Source organism: Gobius niger, assembly GCF_951799975.1.
Source record: "Gobius niger genome assembly, chromosome: 6".
NCBI lineage: Eukaryota > Metazoa > Chordata > Actinopteri > Gobiiformes > Gobiidae > Gobius > Gobius niger.
In genome coordinates, this window is record NC_136857.1 from 32,046,983 (window position 1) to 32,063,497 (window position 16,515).

Here is a 16,515-nt window from a genome sequence, read left to right on the forward strand (position 1 = left end):
GAAAACTCCAACAGAAAAATTGCGTAATTTGTGAGGGAATAGATCTTCTTTGGGCAGAATGTCAATTTAACATGGCCATTATTATTACCACTCTTAGGCATTATGAGAAAATATGTTTTTTGTTAGAAGTACTCAATTGTTATATTTAGTTAAAGGTGCATTATGCAACTCTTTATGGGAAGAAAAAGTTGGTAGAAGTATAGCGTATTTGACCTTTCAGTGACCCCAGTTTGGTGAGCTTTTCCACGACGGAGGCCAGGGTCAAACCGGTCTGACCAGATATAAGTTTTGGGACTTGGGACCGACCTCTGGCTGTGTACGTGTCGGCGGCAAGTCCTCCAGAACCATCACACTGAACACGGGGGCTCCCCAAGGCTGTGTGCTGAGCCCCCTTCTGTTCACTCTGCTGACCCATGACTGCACTCCAAAGTATGACTCAAACCTCTTCATCAAGTTTGCAGACGACACAACAGTGGTGGGCTTCATCAGCAACAGAGATGAGTCAAACTACAGGAGTGAGTGAGCAGTCTGGCCATGTGGTGCACACAGAACAATCTCTCTCTAAATGTGGAGAAGACAAAAGAGATTGTTGTGAACTTTCGCACATCCAGCATGCTCCTCTAACAATCAACAGTGCTGCAGTGGAGATAGTGACCAGCACTAAGTTCCTGGGTGTGCACATCACAGAGAAGCTCTCCTGGACCATGCACACTACATCACTGCTCAAGAAAAGTAATCAGCGTCTACTTTCTTCGCAAGTTGAGAAAAGCCAGAGTCCCAGCCTCCGTTATGTGCAGCTTCTACAGAGGGACTATAGAGAGCATCCTGACCAGCTCCATCACTGTTTGGTTCTTCTACAGAGGGACTATAGGGAGCATCCTGACCAGCTCCATCATTTTTAAAGCCCTCTATGGTCTCGCTCCGTTATATCTAACTGAGTTGTTGACCGTACATCGCCCCAGCAGAGCTCTCCGGTCTGCCGATCAAATGGTTCTGGACGTGCCCAGGTCCCAGTACAAACAGTGGGGCGATCGTTCCTTTGTGGTTGCCACGCCTAAACTGTGGAACTGCCTGCCCTTCAGTCTGCGTGTTCTCACGGACCTGTCCCTTTTTAAATCAAGATTAAAGACTCATCTTTTCAAACTTGCTTTTAATACTTAGAGCACACGGAATTGTGTCTAGGTTGTAATTATTTGGTGTTTTTAAAATGTGTTTTATCTTTCTGTGAAGCACTTTGGTCCTCCTGGTGTTGCTGTAAAGTGCTATATAAATAAACTTTGTTTTGTATTGTTTCGTTCTATGTCTGTGCTGCTGTATCTGTTTCTGTGTTTGCTTTCTTTGGTGATTTTGAGGACCCTCTTGAAAGTGACATGGTGCATCTCAAGGGGTCATCCTCTCAAATGAATAAATAAAATAAAATAAAGAAATGCGGGTGTGGTGTCTTGTGGAAACAGAAGCATGTGCGGGGTAGAGTCAATACGTGAACGGATGGAACAATGCCTTATGCGGCACGGTAGTACAGCGGTTAGCGCTCGTGCTTCACAGCGAGAAGGTCCGGGTTCGATTCCCACCAGGGACGGGGCCTTTCTGTGTGGAGTTTGCATGTTCTCCCCATTCCTCCGGGTACTCCAGTTTCCCCTACCACTAAAAACATGTACAATAGGCCAGGATGAATGAGAGTGTGTTAGAGAGTGCACATGGGGGACGACGGATGGAAATTAGCCTAAGGGTACAATCCGGTGTGGCTTGTTCATTAACTTGCACTGTCCCAACCAGAGTCCTAGTGGGACAAGGCCTCGTGGAAGGCCCAGGACACGCTGGTGGGACTATGTCTCCGAGCTGGCCTGGTGTCGCCTCGGGGTCCCCCCAGAACAGCTGGAGGAGGTGTGCGTGGATCGGGAAGTTTGGGCATCTCTGCTGAGACTGCTGCCCCCGCGACCCGGCCCCAGATAAAGCGGAAGAAAATGGATGGATGGATGGATGTCCCAACCAAATAAACCAATAAACAAACAATTATGACGCTCCAGGATCAATGGGGTTTTACTTTATGGATCTGTCCATTCAGAAAACCTAACAAAAAACCTGGAATAAAATTGGTCCTGGAGCGTCCTAGAGGCCACCGGGATGGAAAGCCAAAGTGTCATGTTAAACCACCCATACGGCCGCAGGGTCACTGAAAGGTCAAATACACACTGATACCAACTTTTTTCCACATAAAAGTTGCCTGTTGCACCTTTAAAGGAGCATCATTTCAAGATTTTGCACAGGTTATTTTCTTTTAATTGAAAGACTTAAATTGTGACAAATTTTGTGTGAGGAATTGTAAGTTGGTGAACTTTGTTGGTTGCACTTTTCACAGACAGGGCTTCACGGTGAGCACCATTACAGTAACATCACACCTTTATCATAATGACAAGTCCGGTCTATTGCCTCCGATAAGCCTCTTTACAACAGGAAGTCTTGAGCTGCCAGATGTGTTGAAAGCCTCATTCAAAACGCCACCACTTTTTATCCAGCTCCAAAAAGTCCTTACAGTAAAGCACCATGTGAAGTCACACGTGCTAATATTTGGTTGTAGCACCTTTAGTTTCGATTGCAGCACATTCACTGTGGCATTGCAACGTGGCAGGTGCTCCTCCAGACTGCTGCACTGCCCAAAGACCCAGTGTTGCGTTCATTTTAAACCAAGATCAGGGATTGATGAAGGGAGAGTGTGACCACAGCTTCTCCAGCACCTCCCAAAGATTCTCAAAGCGATTTGTAGCCAGTCCATAATGATCTCTGACGCTCCCTGAACCACTCTTTTACAATGTGAGCCCCATGAATCCTGGCAGTGTCATCTTGGAACAAGCCCTTGCCATCAGGGAAGAAGAAATCCAGTGAATAACGGAATAACCTGGATGTTCAGGTCGTAACTTTGCTGAACTTGACCTGACTTGACGGATCAGAACAGTGTTACATCCAGGTAAAGGACACTTTTTATTTTTGGCATAAACCAAGCCAAAACATCAGCATTTCTCTATTACCATGAATCATTTCCAACCAATGGCCAAAATATGTATAATATACACAATAAAACTTTAACACAGGTAATATAAAAGGCACAAACTGATAATAATGAGGACAACTGTGTCTGGTCTACATCGAACTGACGGCTGAAGCAAAAAGGTGAGTTTATAATATGTTTTTTGAACTCCTCTACAGACTATGTGTATATTTTATACACGGGGATATCAGTCGGGGCAGGGAGCTGGCTGTTGCCTATTCTGCCAAACCCAAACAGATCCGTGCAATCAGAATTGTAAAAGGGACAGAATGGGAATAATGTAGCAGGCGGGCCGTGGCATTTTGGACTCTCTGCAACCTCTGAAGTGATAAAGGTGTGGATCACTTTCTGTGGCAAGTAGGCTTTAATTATAGCAAGGAGTCTCAGATGGAAGTATCTTGCCTTTACAACAGATCCAATGTGTCTATCAAATTTGAAACATGTATTGAAAGTTACTACAAGATTTTAAACAGGAGACAAAAGGAGACCCAATAACACTGTCTTTAAGCTTGACAGAGGGTTACAACTTCCAAATATGGCCATCTCTGTTTTGCTTTTGTTCAAAGACAGAACATTTATATTTAGCTATGACTGGGAATCACTCCTTATATTGGCAAGAGTAACATTTTGCAATAAGAGAGTATTAGCTATTATGAGTAAGCCTTTGGCAGCATTTTATATAGTGAGAAACGGCTGAAATGAGATTTGTGCATTTTGGATTCAATTGTTGTAAACGCATAACGTTCTTTACTATTTATTATTTACACCTGTCTTTAACCAGGAAGGTCCCTCTGAGATTCAGAATCGACAGGTAAGTATAGGTCACTTCATAGTCCCATTAGGTGTATGTGGGGTTATGTATTCTCCATGGAGGACCTTATGCCTTTACATGCCACTTAGTGTTCCAACCCAGAGTTTAGAGAGTATTACACTTCCTGCAAAGGGTATGGATATTATGTACTATGCTACTGACTTGAAAACGTTGAAATTGAACCAACTGGGACACGGGACAGCGACCTGAATGGATGTGCCGAGTACATATAAGTGAAGGAAGAATGTGCATCTGTGGCCGTGAATGTGCTGAGCCTCCACTCTGCACCTTCCTAACTCCGCGAGAGAGAGACTCTGAGCGTCATCCTCGGAGGCGGGAGGGGACGGGGGAGAGGCACCACAATTAGGAGAGTATTACGTAAGGATCGTACATTATAGCCGATTTGAATATGCGATGAGATGACGCGGTGAAGGTATGGGCGATCTGGAAGATGAGTGTACGGGACGGCAGCCAAGGCTCTCCATGAGGAGGTGGTGGCTGTGGTCAAAGCGCTCCCTCATCAGGTGACAGCGGTCTGCCAAGTGTTCCGCACCCGCTGCAGGCCTGCACTGCTGTGAAGGTCGCAGGTTGGACAAGGCTATTTTTATTAAGGCCCAACACACACATATGTTGTTGTTCCAGAAATAGAAGATCACGATGACGTCCCCTGTGTTGTTGTTTCAACCATTAACTTTAAAGGAACAGGCCACCGTTTTTTTTCCATACTGAGATATGTTCTTAGCTGAGCTTAGACGAGTTGATCCGTACCTGTCTGGTCCTTGTGCCCATGGAAGAGCGTGATAGCTTCTAACTTCACCCCCGTTTGGAGCTATAGGAATATGCTGGGAGAGGCCAAATGCTAACAAAGACCAGACAGGTACACATCAACTCGTCTAAGCTCAGGTAAGAAAATATCTCAGTACGGGAAAAAAACGGTGGCCTGTTCCTTTAAGCGGAACGGCCCGGTAAGTCCATGGTACTTACAGTGGTAATAACAGGTAATAATGTGGTACATCTATGGTACTTCAAGGATACAATTCCTAGGTAGTAAAAGATGATACTTTTAGATACATTCAGAGGTAATTTCTAAAAAATTATGTATGATTTAGTTAGGATTGTGTGACTGTAAAACAACATACAGGAAACATACCAATTCTTACTATATGTCACTGAGTGTCTAGGACTTACCAGTAAAAGTAAACAGTAACTACCACTTTAGGTATCTGGTAGTTTCAGTTTCAGTCTAAGTACCCATTACTTACCAGTACATATGTAGTACATTGTTATTACATAGAAACTACCATTTTTAAGTATTACTACTGAAGTTCACTATGAAGTAACACTGTAATTACCTAAACGTATCACTATAAGTACCTGGTAATTACCTATATATGTACCAGGGATGTACCACAGTAACCACCCAGGAGCTACCGGGCCGTATTCTAAAGTGTTACCATGTTTGGGTATACTCTTCGTATTTGATGTGTCTGAAACAGGTCTCTCTTGCAAAATGCGGCACTTGATTGATATCATAATATTTTCAATAGTTTGGCAAGATAATGAACTTTGGCACAACATTCAATCAAGCGCACTCTATTCAAGTCTCAAAGAAAAATAAAATCCAGTTAATGTGCTGAGTTTCGAAAAATGTGCTGCATGGTAAATAGTAAAGTTAGTAAATAAATAGTTAAGTAGCCACAGCTGCCCCTGGGTTAGACTGACGGAAGCGCTCATTCATTCTGGCCTATTGTACATGTTTATAGTGGTAGGAAACTGGGCACTCCGGAGTACCCAGAGGAAGCCAGGCACAGGGAGAACATGCAAACAGAAAGGCCCCGTCCGGCCCAGCTGAAAGTTGACATGATCCTATTCAGCTCCACATAGGGAGGGTTTCATACGGACTTACTGCTTCAAAAAAGACACAATAAATACAGTACTAAGTTTGGCTTTATGTTCAGCTTGTAATAATAAGAAAAAAACTGTACATTATTTATTCTGTGTTGTATTTATTTAAACCCATATAATAGCCCATATACTCTTTTCAAAAACATCAAAACAACACAGACAGTGATTTTATTGGCTAACCCACTGATAACAGCCCAGTGACCCACTTTTGGGCCTCCAATGGGTGCATTGAGAACCATTGCTATACGCATAAATAAACATTATTTATGTTTTTAGTCAAACCCAATATTTTCACATGTTTACCCCAGATCTGGAGACACATACTGTTAATAACACAATAAACAAAACTCCTAGTATACCTTGAACCCCTTGTTGACCAGACACACCACAAATGGATCGTCTCCACACCGCCATTGGACTGTCAGGTACGGCTTTACAGTGGTTCCAGTCGTACCTATCCGGCAGAACCAAGTCTGTCCAATTGGGGACATGCAAGTCCAGGCCATACCCAGTCACGTGTGGGGTCCCACAGGGGTCGGTACTCGGCCCCATACTATTCACAACCTACATGCTCCCCCTCGGTAATGTCATCAGCAAACATGGGATATCCAACCACTGTTATGCTGATGACACGCAGCTTTTTGTCCGAACTGCCCCAAGTCCACCGGCAGCACTGAAGCGAGTCACGGCATGCCTTGAGGAGATAAAGGCATGGATGCAGCAAAACTTCCTTCAACTTAGCAGCACCAAACCTGAGGCAATACTTGTTGGCACATCTCATCAGACTCACCCCTCATCCATACCGCAGCTCATCCTTGACAATCAGACCTTAAATCTCTCCCCTGCAGTCACAAACCTAGGCGTCCGGTTCGACCCTCAGCTACACTTCTCTCATCATATCAAGAACCTGTGTAAAACGTCATTTTTTCACCTCCGAAACATCGCAAAACTCCGTCCTCTCTTAAAGGAGCTATATCATGCTATTTTAGCCATTCCAAAGTTAAGTATAGGCATTTTTATGATATATTGTACCTCTACCACTATGGAGCACTCATTTTTGTGATAAATATAAGTGTTTTCTGGAGGTATTTTTCGAACCCGGAAGACAAAACGCTTCGATTCAGTTAACTCCGCCCCCTCTCTCCGCGCATACAACTTTACCGTAATATAAATAAACAGCAATAAGTGAAGTTACTTCACGATGCAGTTATACAGAGTTGACATCTGCAACACAGCTTCATAAATGGCTAACACACATGCTAATATGCTAACACACAAGCTAATATGCTAACACACAAGCTAACCCGCGTTTGGATTGACTCACCCTCTGGTCCATCGCTGTTTACATTATGGGACTCGCGTTGGTTATAAAAGTTAATCCACTTTGGTTCTGGCGAAGGTTCACCAAACATCCATCAGAGACAGTCACAGAAAAACAATATTTTGGTGATAGTCGCTGAATCCCGGAGAAAAAAAACAGCTGAGCGGCCTCTTCCTGAAAAAAGGTTGAATACACTCCTCGTCCTCGTAGCCAAACGCGCTTCTTTTTCTCCGTGACATTATCGTTAGTTAAGAATAAGAACAGGTGTGTCAAGAGTAGGTAACGAGCTCCATCTTCACAGCTGCAGCGCAAACATGACTGATCTGTTCAGACGCGATGTGTTTGTTTTGGCCACAGCTGACCTGGAAGCACCTCCGGCACTTCCTTTTTTTTTTTTTTTTTTTTTTTTTAATTATTTTTTTCTCTCTTTGTTTCTCTCTTACGACAGAAATAATGAAAACGCTGTTTTACAAATTAAAATCAGGCCGTATGCATAGAATTAAGACATTACATTACAGACGTCGAGCACTTCCGTTCCGCTGTTACGACACGACTGAACACTCAGTCGTTCACCAGGAGAGGGAGGAGCAGCTGCTCAGAGAGCAGGATTCAGGAGGATTACTGAGAGCTGCGTGAATGAAGCCACAAACCACTCTGGGGGTGTTTTTGATAAGGAAATAGCAAAACAACATGGCTAAAAGCTCCAAAAAGTCGATTTTGCATGATATAGGACCTTTAACCGTTCCTGACGCAGAAAAACTTATCCATGCCTTTATTTCCTCAAGGCTGGACTACTGTAACAGACTTTTTATTGGGCTCCCTGTCAAAGACATCCAGAGACCCCAGTATATGCAGAACAGTGCAGCTAGACCACTTGTGCGAGCCAGGAAGTATGAGCTCCCAGTTTCTGCCCGGATCGACAACAAAATCCTGCTGCTCACCCATAAATGCATTACTGGTCACGCTCCACAATACCTGCAAGAACTCATCACGGAAACCCTCCAACCGCACCCTCAGGTCATCCAGTAGCCTCCACCTCCATGTTCCTTCAACCAAACGCCGAACCACGGGGGACAGAGCCTTTTGTTCTGCTGCACCAAGGCTTTGGAACAGCCTGCGTTGCAAATAAATAAAATGTATTATTATTATCAATCACCTGCACAGTTTATATCAGATTCAAACTCTTCCGCAGATTCATTCCGAGTGCGTTTCGCCTCTTCCCTCCCTCCTCCTTGTTCTCTCCCGTTAGGAGGACAAAGGGACAGTGTTGTCAGCACATTCACCTGAGTGGGACACATTGCGTAAGGCTGTGCTGTTCCAATCAGTGCTCTGTCCTTATTGGCTTTGGTCGAGGTCAGATTGCCCTTTAAACAGACGACACAGAGGCAACACGGTGCAGGACCGTCCCACAAAAGGACAGCCGGTGTGTTGGCACAGGGCCAGGCGCAGGAGGAGGCGTTCACTGACTGCTGTGTACCGAATAAACATATACATAGTTTCCAATCTGCGCCTCAAGCTTCTTCAACCATCAGTCACACAGTCACATACACACGGTAGGGCCATGCTGTCAAGGGTGCCCAAAGTGTGGCAGCCCCCAGACCAATTTATGGTGGCCCTCAAGCTTCTTATAGAATTGGCATATATCACCAGAGATACAGAAAATGTCATCATTCTACACAATTATAACCAGAAAAACTACCATTTTAAAAAGAGACAGAGCTGCCTTTAAGGTTCCAAGCCTAAATTCAGGACTGCACCCATTGAAGGCTTTACTGCATTGACCACCGATTTGTGCACCTTCTGCCCTCTATACACTTTGGACCTATGTGCTAATGACTGATCATAATATTTTATCTTTAAGAAAATACCAAATACTTGAACAAAATACCAAATACTTGAATATAACTGAAAATACATTATTAAATGAAATGAAATGAAATGAAACTAAATCCTCTGGTCCAAAATTAGCATTTAGTGACAAAAGCAAACAAAAAATGGTAAATAGCAGCATTCTTCCATTCAGCTTCCACCACTGGCTACTGAAATAAATATAAGTTTAGGCTTACATCCCAGTAGTCAGTGGTGGGAGCATTGACAGAAGATGAGAGACATTAACATACAGGACAGAGCAACGCTAATTCTATTAAAATTAATCTTAGCAATAAAAATGCTCACTTCAAAGCTACAAGCGAATTTTAATCATTTATTTACTGATTTGTTCATTGGACAAAACTGCCCCACGTGCAGCAGACGTCGGCCTCCGGAGTCCGGACGCATCTCCATGGAAACCAGAGCAAACAGCGGAAGAGGTTTCCTCACAGATGAATGAAAGTTTGACTTACTTTTGCTTTGGATGAAATAAACGTGCGCTAACAGAAGATTCCTATTCCCCGTCGCAGTCAGTGTTGTTGTTGTTAGCCCGGTGTTAGCCCGGTGTTAGCCCGGTGTTAGTCCGGTGTTAGCCCGGTGTTAGCCCGGTGTTAGCCGAGCCTCCTGTGGCGCCATGGACGTGGATGACAGCTCCGCCTCCGACGCGAGTGAGTCTTTGCAGAAAAATAGTTTGCCATCGGAGAATTAAACGTATTTAGCTAATCCTTGTCCTAAATCAATGACATGTGCATTGACATTAGCAAGAACCAAGCAGCCTGAAGCTGAAACATGATTTGTTTTTCTATAACTCAGCTCTTGCTGTGTAACGCTGGTCACTCGCTGTGGTCAGGTGTGGATAGACTTAGACGAGCTACAATATTTACTCAAGAAGTAGTAACTTTACTTTGAAATCATTTTGAATCAGGAAGAAGTAAAAGGCAGCTACCACAATAATAACTCAAGTCAGAGCAGTGTTGGGGAGAATGCTTTGAAATTAGTTGGTGGTGGTCGGAGGGGCCCATGGCGCAGACTGGTTGCCTCACTTGCGTCAGTCTACCCCAGGGCAGCTGTGGCTACAATAGTAGCTTACCACCACCGAGTCTGGAGTGGATGAATAACGACCACAGTGTAGCGCTTTCAGAATGTTTGTGATACAGGCTGGTAAAGCGCATTACAAGTGTAAGGCATTATTATTATTAAAAATCCTAGTATTTCTAAAGGAAATGCCAGAAAAATAAAGTCCATAAAACACAAACTACATCCTTTTTATGAGTCACATGAAGCTTTTGATGCTCACTGTGGAACAAGTATAATTGTTTACTCAAGTAAGAGTACAGATGCTTCATTATAATATTACTCAAGTGGAAGTAAAAAGTACTATGGTAAAACAACTCTAAGAAGTACAATTTCTTCAAAAAGTACATGTATTTGAGTAACTGTGTGCTCTCCGCCTCTGTCTACAGTAAGCTATTATTAGTGGATCAAAACATTTGGTCCAGAAACAAATAAACCTTTGTGAGTAGTGTCATCTGATTACACCGTTGTGAGTATGTTGTAAGCTTATGTTACATATTTGGTTACTCTCTGCTCTGATCGATAAATGCCTCATTCTATTTTATGAGACTTGAAAGTATAATGGTTTTAACTTAAATGAAAAAATATATATATTTAAATGAGACACTCATTTGAAAAGGGTCCAAACTTTGCTGTCTTTCCTAAATTGGACGGTTCTCAAATTATTAGAATAGTTTTAGAATGTAATATTTGTCCAACATGTCTCACAGTCAAAGGTCACCCACAAAGGGACATGCGCTCCTTACTCTGTGGCCGTAACTACAGCTGCCCTTTAGTAGACTTCATCTTTACTTGAATAGTATTTAATCCAAGTTCTTATCCACAATTACTTACTAAAAAGCATTCTTTTAACTTTAATTTCATTTTGTAGTTTGGTAACAGTTCTCCTGAGGCAAGGTCTTACATTCACACAACAGGTCAAAGGTACTGACCCAAAAAGTGACACAAGATGGTAACTAGTTACAAAGTACAATTTATTATCCAAAAAAACTGAGAATCTTCCAGAATCCAAGGTATGAACAGGTGCAATAACAGCAGCTGAATAAACAGGAACATGAATTACTCTCAGGTAAGTATAGGGAATTTCGAAATCTCAACAGTTGCCAAAATTCACAATCTGGTGAAGACTGGCTGGAGCGCTGGGCTTTTGTTTGCAGGATGAGGTAAGAGGAGCCAGGTGTGCTCCACTCACACTCACATACACACACATGTCACAGAAAGGCCACTAGTGATATGATTTACACTTCTATCTTTCAGCCGTACACATAAACCCTGGCACGAGCTCGGATGAGGACTCCACGTCATCTATCAACCCTGAGTGGCTCGCGGAATTGTCAGAGTGAGTATAAAAAGTGTCTTTAATTTCCCGTCATTTTGCTTCTTGCCGCATACTGTGTTTACATTCAATTGTAAGCGTTACTGAAAGGAACAGGCCACCGATTTTCCACACCGAGATATGTTCTTACCTGAGCTTAGATGAGTTGATGCGTACCTGTCTGGTCTTTACGCGTGCGCTCAGTCACGCAGAAAGAGCAAAGATGTTGTTAGCATTTAGCCTCTCCTCCTCTCCTCTATGGGGCCAAATGGGGGTGAAGTTAGAATAACGTTTTCCCTATTAAGTACAGGTACGTGAGTAGTTACACGATCCAAGTATAATCACACAAAAACGGGGTACTATATTGTAGTACCCCTGAGGAGACACCTGAGGAGGACTTTGACATCTGCGCAGTAATATTTTCACTTTACTGCGCGGACTTGGATCGTGTAACTACTCATGTCACTGTATTTGAATAGGGAAAAAGTGGAAGAGCTTCTAACTTCACCCCCGTTTGGCCCCATGGAGGATACTCTCTCTGGTCCTCTGCACACTGACTGGCATGGAGACCCCGTCTGTGTCCGAATGTCCACACTATTCCCTATATAGTGCACTATATAGTGCTCACGCCATTTTGTACGGGTCTCCAAATGTCCAGAGAGAAAAAAGTAGGGCACTCGAAATTTCCCACAATGCATCTTGAAAAGTAGTGCACATCGATGGTCACTAAACCGGTCAATATAGACCACAATGCATTGCGAGAGTCGGAGAAGAGCCTGACAGCGACAGGTCTTTGAACTAAACAACACGACTGAATGAAATCAGCTGTTTCAGTCGTGTGTTGCGTATTTGTCATGAATAATTGACCTAAATATAAACGGTTACGGTGAAAAGATGCTAACGTTAGCTGCTTACCTTTAGCTGGAGCTGTTAAATGACCGACAGCTTCCTCTCAAATAATCCAAGCCATTCATGTAAAATCCATGTTAAATATAAAGTATGAGACTCGTATTTATCCATAAATATTCCACTGTCTCTGAGTTTGGTCTTTATCGCAGATATACATTATTCCCGGAGTTTAGCGAACTTTTAGCAGATGTAGTCACTCAATCTGCTGGCGCTTCGGACACCTGCCTGTGACCTACTTTCGGCACGTCTTTGTGTTTTTTTTTGTTTTTTGTGATGATAGTTTTAATTTTAATTTAAATGTCAAATAAAACAGTAAATGAAACAGCCAAAACAGTCGTTCTGTTTCATAAAATAAACGTTTGTAACAATAAATAAATTCAGATAAAAAAAGTGAAAGTAGTGGCTTGTGTCCGAATCGCCAACAGAATCAGTGGACTATATAGTGGACTATATAGTGGACTATATAGTGCGGGCCTATGTAGTGAATGAGGGGTTAGGGACTAGGGTGGACATTCGGACACAGCCCCTGTGTGTGTTTGGAGCTGGTCGGAGTCAGTTTAGCTGATTTTAACCTGCTGTAAAGCCGACTACAAGGCTCTTTTTAATCATGTGGTCACTTTTTTCCCCCAACAACAACAACAGCCAACAGTTAAAAATGTACATGCTCGATTTTCAAAGTAGTTGCACAGAAGCCGTAATCCCCAAACGGCGCTATAGGAGGTCAGTTACGGCGTGATGTGTGATGTGTGTGCAGCAGTGACAGCGCAGAGCAGGAGCCCGAGCTCGCTCCTGACCAGAGGAACACGGAGAGATGTGTGGACGCCGCACGGATGTTCAAGCTGAGACGAGCTCTGGGCCAGCTGGACCACTTTCACCAACAGAAGGAGCACGACCTGCTGACGGCCAGGTCCATGTCCGCTCTCTTACACTCCCTCTAGTCATGTGCATGTGATTGAAGCGTGAGAGGCGGCAATTGTACATTCTGCAACAAAAAAAATCATTTACAGAACCATTTCAAACGCAGTTCCCCAGTTAATTTGAAGAAAAGATTTAAACTCTTAACACCCGCCTTAACTGAGTGCCTTTTCTCCAGTTTGGCTTTACCCACATCTAAAAGCATCTGGAGGTTACAGCCTATAGGCTCATTTGAAAGCTAAGACCTACAAAACTGATTGTGACCTTTTTGTTGCGTTGTCACATTTTTAAGTGTTTTTTTTTATGTATTTTTGTCACATTTTTGTGGCTCTTTTTTTTGCCTTTTGATCACTTTTTAGTCATATTTTCTGATTTTCCGGCACATTTTTATTGCTCTTTTGTCGCTTTTTTTGTCACTTTGTTGTTGCGTTTTCATCCTCATTTTCGTAGCTATTGAGGCTTTTTTCAAGTAGCTTAAAGGGACAATACAGAGTTCAAAAATATTAAATTTGAGTATTTTCCTCCCCCTACATGTTCCGGCCATGTCCTAATGTGTAGAATGAGCTCAGACCTGTTTACCACAACTGCCTCTAAAATCCTGCACTGTCACTCAAAAAGGTTTTACCTCGGGTCCGAAGTGCCGTCATGCACGAGCTTAATGTAGAAGGTGCAGTTACACGTATGACCTGAGGTGGCAGTAGTGAGTATAAAATGCCCAACTTGCATCTAGCCCCTTTAAAGCCAAACTGGAGAAAATGTGCTCTGTTCAGGTGGGAGTTAAGAGGTTAAAATGCATATGACACATTAAACACCATTTTTGCTAAAACATTATTGAACACATTTTTGTGATGTTTATAATTTCACTTCCTTATTGGACACTGACAGGAAGTGACATAGATAGAGGCACAATTTCAAACTGTTGCCGTGCCGACCATGTTGGGTCCTCTTCTGGGTCCAACAGAACTTTAGCCCTATTCGCTGTAATGGGATTGATCTGATTGTAGCCTTCTATAGAGCCGACTACAGGCTCTGTCTAAACATCTGATCACAAATATATATTACATTTGCTGCGGATTTACTTGAGTAATGCTTTTCTGACATTAAATATCCAATTATTTTTTCCCTACGGTTTCTTTTAAAGAGGGGGTATTATGCTTTTTTCAATCACATAGCACCAGTCTATAGCACACTACAATGATGACCAAACCTTCTGTTGGTCTGTAAATGCAGTAAATTAGAATAACTGCCATCAGAGTTTTTACAGGTTACTCAAAAATACATGAACTTGCCAAGGCAATGCTTCAGGCATGTTTTTAATGAGGGAATGACATAGTAACATGATGAAAGCTTGAAAAAGTCGATTTTGCATAATACCCCCCCTTTAAATATAAAAATATCTTCATTTTGCCTGGAGGAATGGTGAGATGTATTATTCTAATGAGGTGTTGAACAGTTGTTGGCCTTTTATCTTGTTATTTCAGCAGGAGATTCAGATAAAGTTGCAGTGTTTGCTGTGTTTGTCTATGGGACTCTCAACAGTTTGGGCCTGGAAGTAGCTTGGTTTTCGTGAGTGATGTCACACTTTAGGCTCATTCATACTTCACAAGATGCAAGAACAGCTGCAAGAACAATCACTTTTGCCTTATCGCCATGGAACTGTCGTCAGTTACAAAACGTTTCCATGGCTACAAGGCAAGTTCTTGCGTCTTGTGAAGTGTGAATGAGCCTTTAACAAACGTATGGGAAATGAGTGAGTCCAACTGCCATGGAACTTTACCTCTACTGATGTCACTTCCTGTCAGTAGCTTGAAACTGAAATAAAATGATACTTACAGATGATATTATCCTGCTTTAAGCCATATTTTCAAAAGCATTAAAACCTGTCATGTGCACTTCAAATTTTTCAGGGATCGTAACTAGGCTAAAAGAGAACAAACTTACGGAAATCATGACTTAGTCTTAATTTCTTACACGTTTTTAAGTCACCCTGTATGTCTGTGTTAGCCTGTTAGAAAAAAATGAGTTTGTTTGTTTTAGTGAGCAGCTCAAAGTGTGTCGTCAGCACATGTCGGAGCTGTCGGAGCAGAGGGAGAGGCTGGAGGAGGACATGAGGGGTCAGAAGGAAGCCGAGAACAGGTGAAGTATTTGTCAAGTCAGATGAGTACCGTCACTGTAGGAAACTACCATTCGTCGTACAAGCTGTTACTGGAGTGAACGTGCGTGTGTCCTGTGTGCAGTGCGGCGCTGTTCCGTCTGCGAGCCCAGCACCGGGGGCTGTGTGCGGAGCTGCAGAGTGAGGAGGAGCTGGAGTCTCTGCTCAAAGCCACCATCCACAAGTGCCAGTGAGAACTTTACTACTGTCAACAAGTTCAACTCCAGAGGGACCGTCACGCCGGGCTCATACTCACGACTATACAATTATCTTATAAACTGTGACTCACATTCAGTACAGACTACAACTTAAGAAATACACGTAATCAGCTCATTTATATGTAACAAAAACACTCTTACTCCCGATTCAGCTTCATAAATGCAATCACAAGCTGCAAAACGCTGCCTGTTTTATGGAAATCTGCCTCATATTTACATAGAAAAACTGGCTGTAAAGATGTTGCAATTGGACACAGCTCGATACACGCGTACGGCAATGAGCGGAGGCGATTGGCTTTTTTTTAAAGGAATAGGCTCCGTTTTTACATACTGAGATATGTTCTTACCTTAGCTTTGACGAGTTCTTTAGGACCTGTCTGATCTTCACCCGTGCCTTCAGTCACGAAAACACAGCGCAGACGGCATTAGCATTTAGCCTCTCCCCCTCTCCTCTATAGCTCCAAAACAGGTCAAGATAGAAGCTACCAAGCTCTTCCACGTTTTCCCTATTTAAATATGGTTACGTGAAGTGTTCCACTACAAAGTATAATTACACAAAATTAAACAATGTGGATTTTCTAAGCGGATAAAAGGGGGGACTATATTGTAAGGCGTAATAATACCAGGAGTAGTTTGAAATCCGCGCAGTAATCTTCACTTTACTGCGCAGTAATCTTCACTTTACTGTGCGGATGCCCTTTTATCCGCTTAGAAAATCCACATTGTTTAATTTTGTGTAATTATACTTTGTAGTGGAACACTTCACGTAACCATATTTAAATAGGGAAAACGTGGAAGAGCTTGGTAGCTTCTATCTTGACCTGTTTTGGAGCTATAGAGGAGAGAGGGAGAGGCTAAATGCTAACGCCGTCTGCGCTGTGTTTACGTGACTGAAGGCACGGGTGAAGACCAGACAGGTCCTAAAGAACTCGTCAAAGCTAAGGTAAGAACATATCTCAGTATGTAAAAACGGTGGCCTA

At 42.8% G+C, this 16,515-nt stretch overlaps 1 protein-coding gene and 1 long non-coding RNA gene across 2 annotated transcripts in view; both read left to right on the plus strand.

Annotated features, from left to right (window-relative positions):
* The first annotated feature begins 1,503 nt into the window (after window positions 1–1,503).
* Window positions 1,504–16,515, plus strand: part of LOC306964190 — a 121,942-nt gene continuing 106,930 nt past the window's right edge. The window contains exon 1 of the long non-coding RNA XR_013792961.1: window positions 1,504–1,558. This is a non-coding gene — a long non-coding RNA (uncharacterized lncRNA). The remainder of the gene's footprint in view (window positions 1,559–16,515) is intronic.
* The window catches only part of cfap74 (cilia and flagella associated protein 74), a 71,069-nt gene continuing 64,031 nt past the window's right edge, over window positions 9,478–16,515 (plus strand). Inside the window, exons 1-5 of the mRNA XM_079558308.1 lie at window positions 9,478–9,620; window positions 11,284–11,365; window positions 13,005–13,157; window positions 15,203–15,301; window positions 15,403–15,507. Of these exons, the coding sequence (XP_079414434.1) occupies window positions 9,587–9,620; window positions 11,284–11,365; window positions 13,005–13,157; window positions 15,203–15,301; window positions 15,403–15,507 (473 nt within the window). The 5' untranslated portion in view covers window positions 9,478–9,586. The remainder of the gene's footprint in view (window positions 9,621–11,283; window positions 11,366–13,004; window positions 13,158–15,202; window positions 15,302–15,402; window positions 15,508–16,515) is intronic.